The 22714-nt window shown below is 37.6% G+C and overlaps 1 protein-coding gene across 3 annotated transcripts in view; it reads left to right on the top strand.

Annotated features, from left to right (window-relative positions):
• MAP4K3 (mitogen-activated protein kinase kinase kinase kinase 3) overlaps nucleotides 1–22714 on the top strand; it is a 196508-nt gene that overhangs the window by 89495 nt on the left and 84299 nt on the right. For 2 of the 3 annotated variants that reach the window (XM_061211158.1, XM_061211157.1), the window contains exons 3-4: nucleotides 8751–8841; nucleotides 19556–19620. In XM_061211158.1, the coding sequence (XP_061067141.1) occupies nucleotides 8751–8841; nucleotides 19556–19620 (156 nt within the window). Of the gene's footprint in view, nucleotides 1–8750; nucleotides 8842–19555; nucleotides 19621–22714 lie in introns of those variants that run through there. The other variant, XM_061211159.1, reaches the window with a different exon arrangement.

Here is a 22714-nt window from a genome sequence, read left to right as displayed (position 1 = left end):
TACCTATTACAAAACTGTTCCCTCATGTTTATTTTTCCCAGATGAATTTAATTATAATTTTTTTATGTTCAAAAAAAGATTCACTTGGTATTTTGATTGGAATTACATTAATTCAGAGATTAATTCATGAGACAATTGCCATCTTTACCATAGTAAATTCTTCTGTTCATAAGTGAAGTGTCTTTCCTTTTTTTTTTTCAGGTCTTTTAACTCCCAAAATACTTATAAATAAAGTATTTTATTAAAATGTGGCCTACACATTTTAAAGCTTCTCCTTAGATACATAATTTAATTTGATGTATGTGTTCTCATTTGTTAACTTGAGGATTTTTTTTTTAAATTGTTTCTGGTCGTTTTTTTCAGTTGATTTTTGTTTGCTTACTTTCTAGGAACACAATCATATATATTGCAAATAGTGAGAATTTTATATTTCTACTATTCATACCACCTTATTTTTTTCACTTGTGGGTTTCAATTGCTTCGTACTTCTGGAATAATTCATTAACTCCTTCAGAGTGAGTGCCCCTATTATGTGTTGGGAGACAGAGTGAATAAATAAACATATAGTATATTAGATGTGATAAGTGCTGTGGAGAAAAATAAAGCAGAGTAAGGGTGTTGTGGAGTTGTCGTTGTGGGTTTCAATTTTATATAGGGATATCAGAGAAGGTCTCATCTTAAAGGCAACAGTTGAGTAGAGCCCTGGAGGAAGTGAGAAAGCAAGGCAGCTGGGGGGAAAAGAGCACTGCAGGTAGCTGAATAGAAAGTGCAAAGGTTCTGAGTCAGGAGCTGTGTATGATATTCAAGGAAGAGCAAGGAGGCCAGTGTGGCTGAAGCAGAGTAAGAGGGAGAAGAGTAGGAGAAATGATGTAGGATTACAAATAACAAATCATACTGGGTGATAATAATAGAGGTAATAGTTATTAAACATTATGTTTGAGGCCTTGTTCTACGTACTTAACAAGTATTCTTTCATTTAATCCTTACAATAACCTTAAGAGGGAGACACTGTTATCTCCATTTCATAATGAGGAACCTGAACTCAGAGAGAGAGAATATGAATATGAATGAATTTGCCCAAGATCATACGACCAGAAAGTTGTGAAACCAGGTTTCATAGTTCAATATATTTATTTTTTGGCCGCACCACACAGCATGAGGCATCTTAGTTCACCGACCAAGGATCTAACCAGGGCCCCCTGCAGTGGAAGCTTGGAGTCCTAACCACTGGACCGCCAGGGAATTCCCCATAGTTCAATATTGTGATTCCAAAATATATGTCCTTAATTATGACACTGTGCTAGACATGGTGAGTCCAGCAGCAAAGTATAGATTTAATGTTATAGAAATAAGGGAGTTATCCATTTCAGTGAATGACAACTCCATCTTTCCAGTTGCTCAGACCATAAATTTGAAAGCCATATTTAACTCATCTCATTTTCTCATACTCCACCTCCAACCAGACTGAACCGGTTGGCTTTGTCTTCAAAATAGATCCAGTTGCTGATCACATTTTATCATCATCATTGCTCCCACCCTGGTGCAAGCCACTGCACATCTCCAGGGATTAATACATAATCTTCTAGGGACTTCCTTGGTGGTCCAGTGGTTAGGACTCCACACTTCACTGCAGGGGGCACGGGTTCGATCCCTGGTTGAGGAACTAAGATCCCGCAAGCCGAGCAGCGGGGCCAAAAAAATCTTCTAAATGATTTCCCGGCTTCCACCGTTGCTCCACCCAGCAGTCAGAGTGATACTTTTAAATCAGATTAGCATGTCAGGTCTTTGCTGAAAACATTTCAACAGATTGTTGTCTCAGGGTAAAAGCCAAAGTCCTCATATATGATGTGCCCCCTCTTCATCCTCATCTTCTGCACTCTCTCCCAGCTCACTCTGCTGCAGTCACAGCAACCTGCTTACTGTTCCTAGAAAAAGCTGAGCAGCTTGAGCCTTTTCAGTGGCTCCCTTCCCTCATTTGTATCTTCAGTCAAATCTCATCTTCCTCACCTGCTCTCTTTAGCCATTCCTGCTAAATCCCTATTCCCTCCTTTGCTTCATTTATCACCTTAGTACTCAACACCTTCTAATGTACTATACAATTTTACTGATTTATTTTGTCTATTGCTTGTCTACTTACATTAGAATATAAGCTCTACAAAGTCAGGGATTTTTGTTTGTATTATTTTTTTACTGATGCAGTCCCATTGCTGGCACATAATTGTTCAATAACGATCTGTTGAATAAATTTTTAAAAAAGAAAAAGAAAGGGAGTTATTTAAGGTTTGACTTTAAGCTGTTATAGTTATGATTGTGCACATTTTATGTCTCCTGTAAGTTTCTTAAAGTCAAGGAAAGTCTTGTTCATTTCTGGAACTCTACTCATGGTCTCTAGTACGTTCTCTTTTATATCATATTAGCTGTTCAGTGTATGGTGGTTGTTGAATGTCTTCTCAACAGGGAACGTCCTAAGAATAACTATTCATCTTTACCCAAATGAAAGCATTAGATATTGTCACAAATAATATATATACACAAATACACACACACATATTTCTTTACATAGTTATATGCTAAAAGGTAAATCAGATCTATAACAAGTTAACTTCCTTTTACAATCTTTAAAAATTATAATTAAAAGTATTTTAAATTCTAATCTGCTCTATTGTTAGTTACCATGTAAATTAACTTTTGATACTGCAAAGAATTATTTCATTATCATGACATTTGTCAAGACACTTCTGGAAAACCATGGCAGCTTCTGAGAGTCATGAACATGTTAAACATTTAGAAGAGAGATATTTAGATATAAATAAATATAAATAACATTTATATTTAGATATAAATAAATATAAATAACATTTAGATATTCTAAATGTTAAACATTTAGAAGAGAGATATAAAGATATAAAAAAACAGAATTGAGGGGCTTCCCTGGTGGCGCAGTGGTTGAGAATCTGCCTGCCAATGCAGGGGACACGGGTTCGAGCCCTGGTCTGGGAAGATCCCACATGCCGCGGAGCAACTAGGCCCGTGAGCCACAACTACTGAGCCTGCGCGTCTGGAGCCTGTGCTCCGCAACAAGAGAGGCCGCGATAGTGAGAGGCCCGCGCACCGCGATGAAGAGTGGCCCCCGCTTGCCGCAACTGGAGAAAGCCCTCACACAGAAACGAAGACCCAACACAGCCAATAAATAAATAAATAAAATAAAAGAATTATAGGAAAAAAAAAAGAAGTATATAAAAAAAAAAATAACAGAATTGAAGTAAGAAACAACAAACAAAAGGTAATTGACGGTGACCTGTAAACTCGTTTCCTTCATAGGGGAAAGAACTACAGAAACAGAAAATACACAGTTTACAAATAGACCAAGAGTTGGTTTCCTAAAGACTTGTCTGTTGTTTTACCTCCCAATACAGATAATCCTTACATTTCCCCTGTTTGTTTTTCATATAACCTCTACTTCCACTCAGTGTGCAGGTACACATCAGTTGCCTTCATTACAATTACTTGGACTTAGATGCATAAACTGTTAAAAAGCACAAAATGGTAACACTACCTCCCAGCCAGTAGTTCTGTTTCAACAGCTTTACCATATTTATCTAACAACAGTGTTTGTGTAATTATTTGCTTTATTGAATTTTTTTTTCTTTTTTTTTTATGGCTGTGTTGGGTCTTCGTTTCTGTGCAAGGGCTTTCTCTAGTTGTGGCAAGCGGGGGCCACCCTTCATCGCGGTGCGCGGGCCTCTCACTATCACGGCCTCTCTTGTTGTGGAGCACAGGCTCCAGACGCGCAGACTCAGTAATTGTGGCTTACGGGCCCAGTTGCTCCGCGGCATGTGGGATCTTCCCAGACCAGGGCTCGAACCCGTGTCCCCTGCATTGGCAGGCAGATTCTCAACCACTGCGCCACCAGGGAAGCCTGCTTTATTGAATTTTTTGCTTATTTTTTTTAAATGTGAGTGGATAGTTTATTAAGTCAAAGTGCTTATGTTAATGATAAGAAGAGTAGGTCTTATAAACTGAATACAGTTGACGCCAGTGAAAATAATTAGGCATACCAAAAAGGCAGTTGGTTATCAGTTTGATCTAAGATTATGTATTATTTTGTCAAAGAAAAAGTAAATAATTGTATGAAATGTTGGAAATACCGTGATTGTCAGTTTGTATCTAAAAAGGCAAGAGGGCCTCCCCAGTGGCGCAGTGGTTAAGAATCCACCTGCCAATGCAAGGGACACGGGTTTGAGCCCTGGTCCAGGAAGATGCCACATGCCACAGAGCAACTAAGCCCATGCGCCACAACTACTGAGCCTGTGCTCTAGAGCCCACGAGCCACAACTACTGAGCCCACATGCCGCAACTACTGAAGCCCGCACGCCTAGAGCCCGTGCTCCACAGCAAGAGAAGCCCGCGCACCGCAACGAAGAGTAGCCCCTGCTCGCCGCAACTAGAGAAAGCCTGCGTGCAACAATGAAGACCCAATGCAGCCAAAACTAAAAATAAATAAATAAATAAACAAACAAACAAGGCAAGGAAGTATTAGGGAGTCTATGTTTTATTGTAGTTTTCAGGGAGAGACCCACCCCCATAACATTCAAGTGTCCTTTTGCTCTCACATATTTGACTAAATATAGCTTTTTACAGGAAAGCATTGTATTAAAAAATAAATTGTATAAAAAATAAAAGCAAATAGAAATGCCTATAATCTTGTTCATCATATCTGTGCTCTATTAGAGGGACAGAGTCTTGTGTTTGTTGACCCACTAAAACATTTGTGAAGCCCCTCCTACGGTTTGGACAACCTTTTTCATAAATGGATGGTAATAATTATATCAGTTTAGGATAATGCTAACTACTGTAATCACTAAGCTAGATCATAATATAATTTTATTTCAAGTTTATGCAATAGTTTAGAGCAGATGTTCAAGTTGTTGGATGACTTTCTTTCTTTGGGTGACTCAGGGACCCAGACTTCTTGCATTTTCTGGGACTTCACAGTGTCATGTAGCCTGCTAATGGGAAAAGAAAGAGTAGGAAAATGACACATTATTTTTGCTCACATTCCATTGGCAAGAACTGTTCTCTTGGGCACATCACGTTGACTGGGAAATGTTGTCTTTTGACGGGATAATTGCCACGCACCAGTAACTTCCACACTATGGAAGGGAGAGCACAGATTATTTGTGAATGGCTAGCCAGCTCTGCCACCGTGATAATGTTGGTAGTAATCGTGTATTCGTTTCCTATGGCCATGTTAACAAGTTCTACAAACTTGGTGACTTGAAACAGCACAAATTTATTCTCTTAAAGTTCTGGAATTTAGAAGTCCAAAGTGTGTTTCACTGGGTCAAGATCAAAGTCTTAGCAGGGCTGCCTTCCTCTGAATACTCTAAGGGAGAATCAATTTCCTTGCCTTTTCTAGCTTCTAGAGCTGGATTCCTTGCATTCGTTCATTTTTGGCCTCTTCCTCCATCCTCAAAGCCAGCAACATAGCATCTTGCTCCTTGCCTTCTTATAGTCAAGTCTCCCTCTGCCTCTTCTTATAAGGACACTTGTGATTACATTAAGGGCCCACCCAGATAATTCACGATAATCTCCCCATCACAAGATCCTTAACGTAAGCATACTTGTACGCCTCTTTTTGCCATGTATGGTAACGTTCACAGGTTTCAGAGGTTAGGACCTGGCCATCTTTGGGGCCATTATTCGGCCTACTACATATAGTTAACATTTATTGAACACTTAGTATTGTGTCATGTTTATTCTGAGAACTTTGCATGTGTAAGTTTGTATTTTTCTGCCTGTCTACTTGATTTATTCATGATCTGCTCTACTTGTAGGGTTGCTTATTTTTCTCAATTAGGTTTTGTTTTTATTTTTGCCATCCTTTGGAAAATGTATTCTTCACTTTAATGTCAAAAATTTTACCAAAAACTCATAGACTCTCAGAATTGGAAAGAATTTTTCAAGATTATCTTGTCTAACCATACCATTGGGGGGGGGGCTGTTAATTTATCCTTTAGAATGTATTTCTCTTGAACTTTGAAGAAAGTCCTTTAACTCTGTTAGGCTCCTTTGGATTAATTAATGTATTAAACTGCTTTCTTTTTTCCTACCCAAATCTACCTGTTTCAGTTACCTTTAAAAATCAAATTGTGGAATTTTTCTTTGGATTTTTTCCCCACAAAAATACTGAATTTAATTTGGCCATTGTCATAATCACATGGAGGTGACTTAATAGGACAAAAAGGATGCACTTTGGATCAACAACATTTCCTGGGAAAGACGTAGTTGAAGGCTTAAAAAACCATTCATAGATTTTAGTGAAACCACAGGAGTAGCAAACAAACAATTGTATAAAGCATGCTAATAACTGGATGAAATTAAACCAAAAGCAGATGCTCCTGATTTAGAGTCATCATGTAGTAGAATTACGTGCTATGATTATGATTATGATTATGCTATTACTATGATTCATTCAGGCAACAGCTTCATTGATTGCATATTAGGTGCTAAGGATACAGAAATGATGAAGGTATCATCCTGTCCTAGACGATGTAACATTCCAGTGAGGACATAGACATGAAGACATTGATGCAGTGATGCTTACAGGTATAATAGAAACCACAACTCAAGGTGGCTTAAACAGTACAAGGAGTTTATTGGTCATGAACAGGTATATCTGAAAATTACCAGGCAGATGAGGCTTCCTGTAGTAGCTCAATTACACTGGTCATGTGCCTTCCTCCTTCCCCCCTTTTCATGTTTCTTCTCAGTGTTTTCTGCAGATCAGTGTTATTCTAAAGCTGACTGCCTTGGAGGTTGTGTGATGACTAACAACTTCAGGGCTGCTCCTAGAAAGAGAGCTGCTGTCCTCTAACTATTAAACTAGTCGTAGAGTTCGTGCTGACTGTATCAACTTTGATCTCATGTAACCCAGTCACTGAATTGGGGAAAAGTATAATCGAAAGGCAGGTGAAAAGCAAAATTTAGAACTTTCAAAGTATTTCATATATCCCTGAAAATTGGAGTTAGTCTCATTATGGCTTTATTATGTTTATCTTAGATTTTTCTTAATATACTGAATCAGAAATTCTTACTGGTGGGAAGTAAACCCAGAAGATCCTAGTTCAGTGATTTTCTTTTGAGATTTTGAAGGCATAAAAATTTTCTATTCTCCCTTTGGAGAACTTTGATTTTGTACTCATTTCATTGCAGAAATTACGAATCTGACATACTGTCTCTTCTCTACTACTTCTTCTCTTGTCACTGGGGCAGTAAGGTTGGTTTTGATATTGATTTCAGATGGTTCATGGTTAGGCTACTTTCAAGCCTCGGTTACATTTACAGTAGGAAAATGCCAGGCCAGAAGTGTCAGGGCTTGTCATAACAACCTCATATTTGCGATTTAAACTTTAGTTTGGGAAACCTATTTTTGATTTTGCCACTAATATACATTTAATCAGGCTATTCATAGTATATAATGCTTTAAAAACTGAATTAGTAATACAAAGCTGCTTTGATTTCAATGTAAACACTTCCACGTGTTCTCTTTCTGCTTAGTCTCTGGTTTACCACATTTGCATTCATGGCAGTTCTGTCTCTCTCCATGACAAATGTTCATTCAGGAACCATAGTGTGTGACACTGTTATAGAATTGCCAGATCTTATTTTGAAGAATTTGGGCAGGGAGGGAGTAGAAGGAGAGAGATACTTGCTTATAGTCTGACTAGGCTTAAATACAGTCCCATTCTACATCCCAACACAGCTGGAGCAAGGCACTCGAATACAGGATAGGCCTGTGGGGGGGGGGGCCTTCTGGTAAACCAGTACTGCTAGAGTAAGGCCTCTCAGCTCTACCAAGAGAGCTGTGGAGGTACGTTTGATAGTCTCGGTGTATAAGGGTTCCTGCCCTAACTTAAAAAAGAATTGCTTCCTTGTGCAAAATTATATTAAATGTTGGGCCTTCCCTGGCGGCGCAGTGGTTAAGAATCCGCCTGCCAATGCAGGGGACACGGGTTCACGGAGCAACTAAGCCCGTGCACCACAACTACTGAGCCTGCACTCTAGAGCCCACGAGCCACAACTGCTGAGCCTGCGTGCCACAACTACTGAAGCCCACGCGCCTAGAGCCCGTGCTCCGCATCAAGAGAAGCCACCGCAAGGAGAAGCCTGCACACCGCAACGAAGAGTTGCCCCTGCTTGCCACAACTAGAGAAAGCCCACGCGCAGCAACGAAGACCCAACACAGCCAAAAATAAATAAATAAATAAAATTATATTAAATGTTATTTGCTGAGAAAGGGAAAACATAATGTATTTCTAGTGAATTATATGATGATTATATCCAAGGCATAATTGTAATAATAGCAAATGCTTATCTAGTGCTTACTCTGTGTCAGATACTGTTCTAAGCATTTTACATACATTAGCCCACTTAACCCTTACAATAGCCGTATGAGATATATTATTATTAGTTTTATCCCTATTTTACAGAGGAAGAAGTTGGCACAGAGAGGTCAAGTAACTTGCCCAAGTCCACACAGCTTAGTAAGGGACAGAGTTGGGATTTGAATCCAACATAGTCTGGGACAAGAATTCATACTTTTAATCATTGTACTTTACTTTCTGTCAAGAAAGGACTGAAATTGTCATTAAAAATAATATCAATAACATTATTTATTACGTTTTGAAACAAATCGACATTTTGAAATTTACTTACTAAATATTCAACTTGCTTATTTTTTATTCTAGGAGAAGACTTTGCAGTTGTGCAGCAAGAGATTATTATGATGAAAGACTGTAAGCACCCAAATATTGTTGCTTATTTTGGAAGCTATCTCAGGTACATTGTTTGTTTCCGTTATGAAAAGCAGTAATGATTTCCATCACCTAATATTTAACAAAATAAAGTTAGCTCTAATACCATGTTTTGTAGTTTTCTTCATGCTTTGAAAATATTTTCATATGAATGGAATTTTTATTTATGACCTCTTTATGTTAATTCTGTAACCAATACCATAGTCCGTGATTTGTCTGTTATACTCTTGGGAATTCTGGGTGTAGTTTCAATGAGGAAGCTGGCAAGTAAAAACTGACTTTTATGGTTAGTCTTCCTGTGGTAGACCAGAGATCTAAATATGCCATTCTGTTGCCCCTTTCTTCTAGTCTTGGGTGAATTTACAAAGTATATCTGTTGTTTTTATTAGAACCTTTAGAACCATTTTTTTCTTTTGTGCTTCTAGTCTCAAAGTATTGCATCATCCCTTCCCTTCATTTTATCCAGAGGACTAGGAATTATAATTATTTTACTAACTTCTTATTTTCCCAGGTCCTAAAGTGAACTTAGAAAGACTGAATTTGCCACCCCTTGTTTTGGTTTGGCAGGACCAAGCCAGGTTCCCCAGGTCATATTCCATAGGGGATGACCTCAAGGTCAGATCTTGTGTTTCCATTCACTTCTGTATGCAGTTGAGTTGAGCACTGTGACCTAGTTGTTTCCAAGGTTCCTTCCAAAGGGGAAGGATTAGAGAATGTTTTCTTAGGTATTTAAAAAACTCTTCTGTTTGGTTCCCATATACTGTAGGGTAAGAATAAGGATGTATCCTATTACAGCTCCCATTCTGTCTGTGAGCCAAGTACAAAACACTTCTTTTCTGATGCAGGCACAGCATATGGAAAAGACGGGGCAGTTCTGCCCTCTCTTCCTTCCAGCTTGTGAAAAGCCAGGCGGACCGGCTCTTCTTGATTCTGAGCACTCTTGGATAGCTTTGATTGCCCACCTTCATCGAGGTCAAAGGGTGGGTTTAATGGGGACTTTAGTTCACATAGGGACAGGTGCTACCCCGAGGTCAGTGACTGTTAAACATTTTGAATGAGTTCTTTAACAGCCAGTTTAAAACTGCTTTAATGGTGGGTGGTTCAGACAACAACCTAACAACAGTTTCTGCATCAGTTTTTATCTTATGGACAGACCCAGCACAGGCAGTTACTCCATCAGCTCAAAGAAGTCTCTTACAATCATTTAAGCTCATGATACAAATAACTGATTTCTGCCAACACATTAAAATTGTAACTTCAAAACCATTTGTTTCACTGTTATTGGTCCTAACAAAATGATCCTACTTAGACTCATTTGGGAGAAGCATTACAAAGTTTTCTTCCCCCAAGAGCAAACAGATCTTTTTTTAAGAGTTTTTGTGTTTCCCCAGGGACATTGAACTGAGAATTTCTCAAACATGGTCTGAGTCTTCCAGAAGTATGGGACCATCCAAAGCCTAACCTGTTATTCCAGGAGAGCCCCACCCACTTACATGGCAACCTTGGTGTCGTGAAATGAGCATGATCTTTTTGCCACAGAGACAGTAGTATAGTTGGTAGTTTAGAGCTTGAGTTCTGGAGTCAGGTTGGTTGGGTTGGTTGAGTCCTGACTCCATCACTTACTAACTTTGTGGCTTATGGCAAATTACTTAGCCACTCTGTGCCTCCATTTCCTCATCTATAAAATAAGGATAATAATAATAGATACATGATGTGATAACTACAAGGGTAATTGGTAAATGCAAGTGAAGTGTTAAGAACAATGGTTAGAACATAATAAATGCTCAATAAATGTTAACTTGTATTACTACTGCTATTGCTATGATTACTATTACTGTTAACTGTTTTTTAAATACCGTCAGGTTAGTGCCTTATTTGATCCTTTCAACAACACTCTTAGGAATATTACTCTATGGTAAATATTATTTCCATTTTACAAATCAGGTGTTTGAGAGTTTCACATTGAGTATTTAGTTCACAGTCTCATTTCAAGTTATTGACAGAGGAGGGTCCTAGTTCTTTCTGTGGTAGTGTGCTTATGGATCACATGACTTTTGACTTGGCCTTTCTACTTCCTTGCCAAAAAAGCTGACCAAATAAACTTCCAGTACTTCACCCCCACCCCCCCTACCCCACCCCCGCCAAAACTCAAAAAGTAACACTAAACTAAACTGGACATTTGACTTTCTGGGTTACTTAGGCAAGAGCCTTCCCACACAGGTTAGGCAGCAAAACGTTTGATCTTGTTACCGGAATGCAGAATTCCTTTTGGGTTTGTATTCATTTTTGTTGAGACTTGGGGCAAAATAGCACAACTCTGTAGTAACACACTCTTTAACCTTAACCATGAGACATGCTACAAGAGAGCCAATTTGAGGTTATGCCTAACAAAAATTGTACTTACTTTTAGATATCAGGAACCATGTATTCTGACTGTATTTTGAATATCCTTTTTTTAAAAGTAAACCTTTTAAATTGAAGCATAGTATACATACAGAACAGTGTGCTAATTTCTGTTTTGTGTGTAACTCGATGGATTTTGTTTTAGAGGATACTTTTATTTTAATCTAAGCATAAGAATACAGAGAGCAAAACTGCCCAGAAACCATAGTGAAACAGACAAAATTAGGGTCATTCTTTTTATTTTTTTAATTTTTTTAGTAAAGCGTGTTCATTTGGAGTTGTATGATCTGATATAGGAAAACTGATTTAAATATATAATTTTATTCTGTAATGTGTAGTTGATGAAAGTGGTACGAAAGCAAATGGTAGTATAATGTGGAACAGCGATTAATCCTCTCTTTCTTTAGCTCTTTTCTTCTATAGAAATTCTTCCCTGCTTCACTAATTAAAGTCTAGACTCAGGCAGATTTGGACTATGGGATAATGATTAGCCTTGTGGGGTGTTAGAGCTAGAAGGGACTAAGAGGTCTTGTCACTTAGCCCACTTTTTTTTTTTTTTTTTTTTTTTGCTGATAGAAGAGAGACTGCTGGATAAATGACTTCTTTAGGTTATCCAGCTACTCATTGTTGGTGCTGGGATTTAAACCTGGCTCTGCAGGTACCTAGCCAGCAGTCTTTTTGGTGTACATATTACTTAGTCCGGAAATGGCAGATTTAGTCTCAAAGGGAACATGGTTTCTTGGCTTCTTTCTCATTACTGAATGATTTTTCAGAAGGCAAGGAGCTTGTTTGTTTGAACTTGATACAAACTCCCTAAAATATATACTGTTCTTATTGACCTTCTTCTCTCTTGTTGCCATTATAGCCTATTATAACAAATTTGGACAAAAAAATTGAGCAAACTGAAGTAACATGGTTTGACCATTAATAAATTTCCCCTCCAGGAAATCAGACTTCACCCTATGAATTTACTGAATAGATGACCAGCAAATAATTAAGTTCAGAAGCGTATTTTATAACAGGGTTATAGTGAGCTATGCTCACTTCCCAAAGAAATATTGAGACTGAGCTCCTATAAAACAGAAGCCTAATACTCTTGATGGGGCCTTCCTTACTTGCTCTTCAATATCATTAAAAGCCTGTGTTTATTAAGTGCCTAATTACACATACTGTGCAACAAGAACTGGATAGAGAAAACTTTTCTCTGAAAGTTTAGAATTTAAAGTAAATAGTCCTGGTTTGGTATATATTTTTATCTGTGTATTTCTGTGTGTATATTTACAAAACAACAGATTTAAATCACCATAGACCTATTCTTCATTCTCAGTAGAGCTAAACTATTGCTTCTTTTAAGCAAAGAATGATTTTAACTTCAGATTCTTCTAAGCATTCCTTAGCCCAGCATATCCTTTAAGAATAAATTAAGAAAATTGGAACATTCCTTTCTAGTTTGAACTCATAATGCTCAGCTTTGAATAACAGCAAATGATCCGCAAAAGGTAAGCTGTCAGAAGATCAGATCCATACACTGAAAACACTTTTATTTAGATCAGATATTTTAAACCTTTGAAATCCAGAATACTAGTTTAGATGAACATGATTTAGCTCATAGTAATAATATATTTATAAATCATCACCACTTACAAAGTGTTTTTACATTATTTCTTAGGATGTCTAGAGTGCTGTATTGATTTCTGGAGATATTAAGATAGATAAAACAGTCCTTGCCTTTAAGGAGCTTACTATTGAATAGAAAAAATAGATATGAGCAAATAATTGCAATGCTAGGTGCAGTTATCATTTTGACATAAGATATAAAGTGATAAAGATGGTAGAATATCTGATTTTGTCAAAGGGAATCAGAGAGAGCTCTTTGAATGATGTTATTCCCAAATACTGGGTGTTAAAGGATTAGTATGCATTTACTGTGGTGTGTATATGTATGTAGAAAATTGTAATTTCTGACAAAGGAAATGGATGCATGAAAAAATCATGAAGTGTTCAGGAGATAGCTAATAATCTCATATTAGAGTTTAAGGGGAAAGGGTGTAGTTCAGCAGGTTAAGGCTGTGGAGATTTAGGCAAAAAAGAAACCTTTTATGCCTTAATTAGGACCTATATGTATTGAGCATACTTGTTGGAAGGTTTTAACACAGAGGTAGTATATTCTATGGGGGGATGGACTTGGGGTGTAGGGTATTGAGACAAGGAGTCAGTTAATTTTATACAGTACATTTATTACAGTAATCCAAGAAAGAGATGGTAGTCCCTTGAGTTATATAGAAACTGGAAGAAATTTTTTTTCTAGAGCCAGAGACAGGACTTGCCAGGGAAACCACAGAATCTTAACTGAAAATGCGTTTTTGAATGCTCACACTGTGAAAATAAAAATTACAGTTAAGTCACTTTAATTTATACCCAGCTACTGTCTTTTTTTAAAAAAGGAAACTTAATTTTGGAATATGTTAGATTTACATAAAAGTTGCAAAGATAGTACAAAGAGTTCTCGCAGCTTTCCCTGGTGTTAACATCTTACGTAACCCTGGGACATTTGTCAAAACTAAGAAATTAACATTGGTACAATAATATTAGCTAAACTAAGATACTGCATTTGGATTTTACCAGTTTTTCACTAATGGTCCTCTTTAAGTAAGAAATTTGGTGGAACTACCTTATGAGATACTTCTTTATACCAGTATTGCTGGGGTATTTCTACCAAACATTTGTTCAGAGGGATGCTGATATGTGAAAAAATGGGTCTATGGAAAAAATAATTTGGGGATGTAGCGAACTAAACAAAATTAGAGAAGTTGTATTTCTTCTTTCTCTTCTTCATTTTCCCTCTCCCCTCTGCTCTGTTGTCTTTTCCCCTTCTTCCTCTTCTCCATTCTCCCCTTCCCAACTTTCCATCCCCTTTCTTCCCCTCTTTCTAATCTTCCTCCTCCTTTTCCCACCTTTTCTTCCCTCTCCACACCTCCTCCTTCCCTTTCTCCTTCTATTCTGTGCCCCACTCCCACCCCACAGGATTTCTCAGAGACCTTAAAATACCAGTGGCGTTGTTAATTTCCAAGAGAAGAGAAGACTATAGTATATGACATTTCTATAACTGATTTAACTGTGCAGTGGTTTCTTTTGGGGAACATACTTCACATAAGACTACTGTCCAATGACCCGTTCTTTGTCAAATATTATGCCAAACTGGGGGTGTTAGGTATAATTATAGAGAAATAGGTCACCTTGTATCCCCTGAATACGTAGCTACCCCTCATTGTTAAAGGGGAAGAAGGTGGATAGGTTACGTATAACTTTTTGGAATACGGTCGTTTTTGCCTATTTGTTTAAAAATGAATCAGAACATTTTAAATTCAGCACACATTAACATGAGCAATCCTAAATTAAAACATCTAGCAGTTATTAAACTTTTCGTTTTTCACATTGACAGTTGAGGTTACAGTTGAATTATTTTGCTGAATGTGATGGAGTAGCCATTGGCAAGTGCTTTGGTCAACAAGATAACCTACAGTAAAGTACAGGGTACTGCAGTGTGGGGCATGGCTAGGCATCCTGTCCCGGGGGAATGACTGGTATGCTAGTTTCTAGCAGACATTTGAGAGCTGTTTATCCTTGGTGATCATGCTCGTATTTTATTTTTCTTTTTAAATCATGTTATATTTGGGCAAAATATATAAATAATTACACTTAGTTTGTTCAGTCAGTGTGGGAAGATTAAAAGGTGTGTTTTAGAAATGATAAGCTCTTTAATGAAATAGTTATTAGAATGTTAGTTCCTATATGCTCTAGTAAACATTGAACTAGAAGATGAAAATAGTGAACTTTTCCCCCCTCTACTTATATTTCTATTCCTTGTCAGATGGAAAGATAATTTTACAGAATAAGAAAGAAGAATTCTAAGGATTTGTTGAGCCAGAGAATTAATAGTGATATATTGTATATTTACCTCAGTGATTAATTTTATTTTAGTTCAAATACCCAGGGACAAAGATTTTGTAATTTATTGGCCTGCATCAAATGGACTGATGTGATTCAAGTCCTTTCCCATTAGGCAGATGGCTTGGTGAGTGACCAAAAGCAAATGCAGATTTACCATCACAAGAGAGACATTCATGGAACAGATGGAAGTCATTTTTCTAATAGACTCTGAATAGTCAAGCGTTTTTGATAATAGCAGACTTAACTAAATAGAATGTTGTAAAGGTAAAGTGTTTTAGGCATCTTAAAAGGTAAAGTATTAAATATATAATTATGATTTTTTTTTCTCAGTCTGTAAGTTGGAAAGTCATTTTACATAGAGTGAACAGAAAATTGTGTTTTTAAGCAAGGTGGGAAAGGGGGTAGACCAGCTTCAAGTAGAGGATGGTATAATATTGAAATATGTAAGAAAGCAGAGAACTCATTTCCTGCATCCATTTTCTTTACAAAGGAGAATTGTTTTTAAACTGGAAAGGGTAGGAAAATAATGCTTAATAAAAGCATTATTAAGAAGGAATTGAAGTACAGATAGGTGAGTAGATAATTATAGAGCACCAGACACTTTAAGTGAATGTAAGCCTTTTAGATTTATATAAATTATATCTCATTACTATACTGAAAATATAGCAGACATGATTGTCATCCACTGTCGGTGAGTGTCTTGACAAATAGGAGGGGTGTCAAAAGATTAGTGATCAGCATTGACCAATTTGCAAAGGAAAGGAAAAGGTGATTTCTAGAAAATACAGACCGTTAAACTTGATGTCAGTCATCTGTCCCCAGCAAACATCTAAGATAATTTATTAATCACATAATTAGTGAGCGCTTATAGGAAGGAAGTGGTGATTGGCATAACTTTAGTAAGAAGTTATGTCAAATCAATCCCATCTCTCTTCTATTTTTTTTCTTAAAAAAAAAGAAAAAGGCAATTTTACTTAATTACACCTTCACTGAGTTCCAGGAGCAGTTTAAGGTGCCTCACATAAATACACAACAAGACAAAATATAACAAAAGGAGTAGAAAACAGCTTACGTTTATTGGGCGTATAGTCCAGGTCCTTTACTAAGCAGTTTACATGTTTTTTCATTTTATCCTGAGCAAACCCCAAAACAATTTAGCCAGTTTCTGTAAGATGTGAGAAGTCCCTGCTGCCTGTTGCTTCAGCCCTTGAGGCAGGAATTTTATATGAAAGTTTCATGTGCGGCAGATGTGAAAATATTTTAGAGCAGTAGTTCTCAAGCACTTCGGTCTTAGAACCCCTTTTATTTTACACTCTTAAAAATGATTGTGTACCCCCAAAGACCTTTGGTTTGTGTGGGTTATATCTATTGATATTTACTATATTAGATATTAAAATTGAGAAACATTTGAAACAAGAATACATAAGCACATATTCCAGTAGCTGTCAGAGGGATGACATCATCATCACACTTCCTACTCCTGTAGCCTCTGGAAAACTCCACAGTATTTTCAAGACAGAGTGCAAAGGGCAAATAATTTTTAGTGTTGTTATGAAAATGAGTTTGACTTTGCTGACCCCCTGAAAGGATCTCCAGGACTCTCAGAGGCCCCCAGACCACACTTTGAGAACCATTGTTCTAGAGGAAGGATTCAGTCTAGAGAGATCAGGCTATGCAATCCTGCATTACACATATTAAGTTGGAGTCTGAGCATCATTTCAAAGAATATTGCTTGATAGACTTGCCAGAGTCTTATACCTCAGTTTAAGCAAAGGCACAGGGAGGTGCCAAATGGTCATTCTGAGAAGTCTACATAGTTAGAGTGCCATTCATGTCACCAGTGGAAAAATTACTCCTAACGTTCCTTAAGCTCATTAGTAAACTCAGTAGTGCAGGTCCACATAGTTTATAAGCAGAGCTCTTGCTCCTGATTAGGGGCTTTCTAACCAACGACTTCTGGAGCGTGGGGTAGGAGGGGTGTATTTACAATTAGAAATAGTGTCACAATAGTGTCTCCAGTTATTTTAAGTAAAATAATTGGAGAGCTAATAAGATGCATGTGAAAACTTCTTTTTTTTTTTTTCTTTTAAGAATGAAATTTAACAAATAAGGACAAGGTCCTGTGCATAGTTTCAGTGAACCAGATATACAAATAGGGAGCTAGAAAGGAAACTCATCTGACTACTTTTATGTAAAAAAAGATCTAGAGGTTTTAGTTAACTTCAGACTGCAAACCAGCAGTTGAATGCAGTTGCCTAGAAGCTGAAGTTAATAAGAAATAGAAGTGTTCGTATAAAGGACATAGTTGTTCAATTCTCAGGGGGATTTAGATTTCTCCCTGTGTAACAGTCACCGGCCATACATGCCTTCATCGTTCTGGATGAGACTGTGCGTCTGCCAGCCCCAGGCATCCATTCTGAGAGTTATTCAAACCAGGCCACTGGGCAACTAGGTCATACTTTACCATCAGCTGTCATGCCTCAGTTTCATTGGTATGTGGACCACCTGTGAATTTGAGGTCCTGATTTCTTTCTCTGGGCTTCACTGTCTTCAGCTTTGCCTCTAGAATCATGGTACATTTTACTCTGTACTCTTTTAAGTTTGCTGACCTTCACACTCTGACAGGTTGTGTTCCCTTGATATATGGTGCCTGGTCCATCACACCCAACCAAGTCAGCTCACCTCTCGGGTCTGCTTAATCACACCACCACTGCCATGTGTGGTCCAATCCTGGTAACAGCTCCACTTGTTAATGCACTGTTCATGCAGTATTCAGACTAGTACTTGATTCTGGGTGCCGCATTTTAAGAGGCATTGACAAACTAGAGACTATCCAGGTGAAAGTAACGAAACTGAGGAGTCTACAAACCAACCATTGTTTTACAGTACGACCTCAGCCTATTCTAGCTTCACTTCCTGCCATTCTCTCTTCAGGTAGCCTGAGTTCAACTCACACTAAATCACCCACAGTCTCCAAAATGTGGCATCAAATTTTCATTCTTTTGCACAGGCCCCTGTCTCTTAGTGGTGAATTCCTACTTTAACTTCAAGACCCAACTCAAATGTTATTTCCTCCCTTAAAATTTCCATTGACTCTCCTAATTATTTTTACCTCTGGGTTCTCACAGAACTTTATACATGCCTGGATTGTGCATTAATCAAACTATAATCCAGTCCAAGGGTCAGCAAACCTTTTCTGTAAATGACCATATAGTAAATATTTTAGGCTTTGTGGACTTTATATGTTTCTCTCTGTCACAGTTGCTCACCTCTGCTGTTTTAGTACAAAAACAGCCATAGATGATATGTAAATGAATGAGCGTGACTGTGTTCCAATATAACTTTACATGGACACTAAAATTTGAAGTTCACAAAATTGTCACATGTCAAGAAATAATATTCTTCTTTTGAAAGCCCTCCCTAACCGTTTAAAAATATGAAAACCATTCACAGTCCCTGGGCTATACAAAACCAGGCGGCAGGCTAGATTTGGCCCACTGGCTGTAATTTGCTAACCCTGGATCTAATCGATTTGTTTATTATTTCAATTACTCATGCATTCATTCATTTATGAAATAAATATTCATTTGCTGGTATCCTTCTAGGCACTGTGAATGCAGTGGTAAGAGACACCAACATATTATTAAGGCAGAATCTTTCTTCTGTGTTAGACTGAGCTTGCTGAGTTCAGAGACTTTCTATTCCATCTCTGCCCCCCAAGAATAGTACATTTCCTTTTACATTTTGAGATGAAGTAATGAATGATTCAACAAAGGAATAAGCGATTATGGCTTTGCTAATTATTTCTCCTGTGACTATGTGGTTATGCTGTCTTATAATGTGAATGTGAAAGAGAAATGCTACTAAAGACAAGTGAGTGATAAATTTTTAACGAAGGTTATTTTGGAAAGATCTTTGTTGAGTCTAGATATGAGGGTAAAGTTTACATTTTGTCTGTTTTGTCAATGAGAAGAGCTATCAAAGTGATATACTTTGAGATGTATTGGCTATTCTCTGATGAATCTTTATATAATTTTTGGTATGAACCTTTTAATTAACATTCAACTTTTATAATGCAGTCATAGGGTAGATGGATAAACTGTGAGGGAGGGGACTTTTTAACTAAAGGGACATTTTCTCTCCTTTGGATGTGCCAAATGACATCTTTACATCCTATAAATCGTGTATTTTAAGGATTAAAACCTTGGGTTGAGTTATAGTAACACATTATGTTAAGTAATTCGTTTACTCATAGAGATTAGCTTTTCTCTTAGCACATTGCATTTATGTGGTTTTTCAAGGTATTGGCATACAACCTTAAAATACTTGTTACTTCAAATAACTTTAATCATGAAAATGTGATAATGCTTATTTTCTTTTTATAGGCGAGATAAACTTTGGATTTGCATGGAGTTTTGTGGAGGTGGTTCTTTACAGGATATTTATCATGGTAAGACCGAAGTATATGTGAAAGAGATTAAGCAGAATTTCTTAAAAATTGTTTAACATTATTAAATGTTTAAATATTTACTATGTTAAACATTACTGTTGTTTTGAGGAAAGTGTGTTTTATCATTATGCTATTTGGATACATAAGGAAATTTAAGATGTATACAGACGAAAGGAGCATTCACTTTATAAGTTGAGAAATTACACGCAGTTGAATTATTTGCTAATTCTGAAGAAGGCATATTATATATAGTTAGTTCAGTTGGAATAGGAAACAGGAAAGGATAGATTTTCTGGAACTGTTCTAGAAGGCTTAATGAAGAAAATGGGCTTTAAATTGGTCTTTAAAAGATAGGTAAACCATGGATACAAAGAAGAGAGAAAAGTGCACTCCAGGAGTTGAAACAGCAGCACAGTGATGTGAAGGTGTGACATGTTAGATCACTCTCACTGGTCTGTCTGGGGTGTATTTGGAGAGTATGGTCAGATCTAGAGAGCCTTGAAAGCCAGAAGGAGGGACTTCCCTGGCAGTCCAGTGGTTAAGACTCCACACTTCCACTGCAAGGGACACAGGTTGGATCCCTGGTTGGGGAACTAGGATACTGCATGCCAGGCCGCATGGCCAAAAGAAAGCCAGAAGGAAAAACATGAGACCATTTCTGCTTCATGAAAAGTTATTTCTGAGACTTCCCTGGTGGCACAGTGGTTAAGAATCCACCTGCCATTGCAGGGGACATGGGTTTGAGCCCTGGTCTGGGAAGATCCCACACGCTGCGGAGCACCTAAGCCCGGGTGCTACAGCTACTGAGCCCACGTGCCACAACTATTGAAGCCCACGTGCCTAGAGCCCATGCTCCGCAACAAGGTAAGCCACCGCAGTGAGAAGCCCGTGCACCGCAACAAAGAGTAAGCCCGGCTCGCCACAACTAGAGAAAGCCCACACACAGCAACAAAGACCCAACACAGGCAATAAATAAATAAATAAATAAAATTTAAAAAATTTTAAAATATATTGTTAAAAAAAAAAAAGTGAAGGACAGACAGCAGAAGCAAGAAGAACTACAGTCCTGCAGCCTGCGGAATGAAAACCACAATCACAGAAAACAGACAAAATTAAAAGGCAGAGGACTATGTCCCAGATGAAGGAACAATATAAAACCCCAGAAAAACAATTAAATGAAGTGGAGATAGGCAACCTTCCAGAAAAAGAATTCAGAATAATGATAGTGAAGATGATCCAGGACCTCAGAAAAAGAATGAAGGCAAAGATCGAGAAGATGCAAGAAATGTTTAACAAACCCTAAAAGAATTAAAGAACAAACAGACAAATGAACAATAAAATAACTGAAATGAAAAATACACTAGAAGTAATCAATAGCAGAATAACTGAGGCAGAAGAACGGATAAGTGACCTGGAAGACAGAATAGTGGAATTCACTGCTGCGGAACAGAATAAAGAAAAAAGAATGAAAAGAAATGAAGACAGCCTAAGAGACCTCTGGGACAACATTAAACACAACAACATTCGCATTATAGGGGTCCCAGAAGGAGAAGAGAGAGAGAAAGGACCCGAGAAAATATTTGAAGAGGTTATAGTCGAAAACTTCCCTAACATGGGAAAGGAAATAGCCACCCAAGTCCAGGAAGCGCAGAGAGTCCCATACAGGATAAACCCAAGGAGAAACACGAAAGGACCCGAGAAAATATTTGAAGAGATTATAGTCGAAAACTTCCCTAACATGGGAAAGGAAATAGCCACCCAAGTCCAGGAAGCGCAGAAAGTCCCATACAGGATAAACCCAAGGAGAAACACACCGAGACACATAGTAATCAAATTGGCAAAAATTAAAGACAAAAAAGAATTATTGAAAGCAGCAAGGGGAAAACGACAACATACAAGGGAACTCCCATAAGGTTAACAGCTGATCTCCCAGCAGAAACTCTACAAGCCAGAAGGGAGTGGCATGATATACTTAAAGTGAGGAAAGGGAAGAACCTACAACAAATATTACTCTATCCAGCAAGGATCTCATTCAGATTCAATGGAGAAATCAAAAGCTTTACAGACAAGCAAAAGCTAAGAGAATTCAGCACCACCAAACCAGCTCTACAACAGAACCTAAAGGAACTTCTCTAAGTGGGAAACACAAGAGAAGAAAAGGACCGACAAAAACAAACCCAAAACAATTAAGAAAAAGGTAATAGGAACATACATATTGATAATTACCTTAAATGTGAATGGATTAAATGCTCCAACCAAAAGACACAGTCTCGCTGAATGGATATAAAAACAAGACCTGTATATATGCTGTCTAAAAGAGACCCACTAAAGACTTAGGGACACATACAGACTGAAAGTGAGGGGATGGAAAAAGATATTCCATGCAAGTGGAAATCAAAAGAAAGCGAGAGTAGCAATACTCACATCTGACAAAATAGACTTTAAAATAGAGAATGTTACAAGAGACAAGGAAGGACACTACATAATGATCAAGGGATCAATCCAAGAAGAAGATACAACAATTATAAACATATGTGCGCCCAACATAGGAGCACCTCAATACATAAGGCAAATGCTAACAGCCATAAAAGAGGAAATTGACAGTAGCACAGTAATAGTGGAGGACTTTAACACCTCAATTACACCAATGGACAGATCATCCAGACAGAAAATTAATAAGGAAACACAAGCTTTAAATGACACAGTAGACCAGATAGATTTAATTGATATTTATAGGACATTCCATCCGAAAACAGATTACACTTTCTTCTCAAGTGCACATGAAACATTCTCCAGGATCACATCTTAGGTCACAAATCCAGCCTTGGTAAATTTAAGAAAATTGAAATCATATCAAGCATCTTTTCCGACCACAACGCTATGAGATTAGAAATCAATTACAGGGAAAAAAACCCGTAAAAAACACAAACACATGGAGGCTAAACAGTACACTACTAAATAACCAGGAGATCACTGAAGAGATCAAAGAGGAAATCAAAAAATACCTAGAGACAAATGACAATGAAAACACAACTATCCAAAACCTATGGGATGCAGCAGAAGCAGTTCTAAGAGGGAAGTTTATAGCAATACA

This window comes from Eubalaena glacialis, chromosome 14 (genome assembly GCF_028564815.1).
Source record: "Eubalaena glacialis isolate mEubGla1 chromosome 14, mEubGla1.1.hap2.+ XY, whole genome shotgun sequence".
Classification (NCBI taxonomy): Eukaryota; Metazoa; Chordata; class Mammalia; order Artiodactyla; family Balaenidae; genus Eubalaena; species Eubalaena glacialis.
This window is presented reverse-complemented; position numbering and strand designations above follow the sequence as displayed.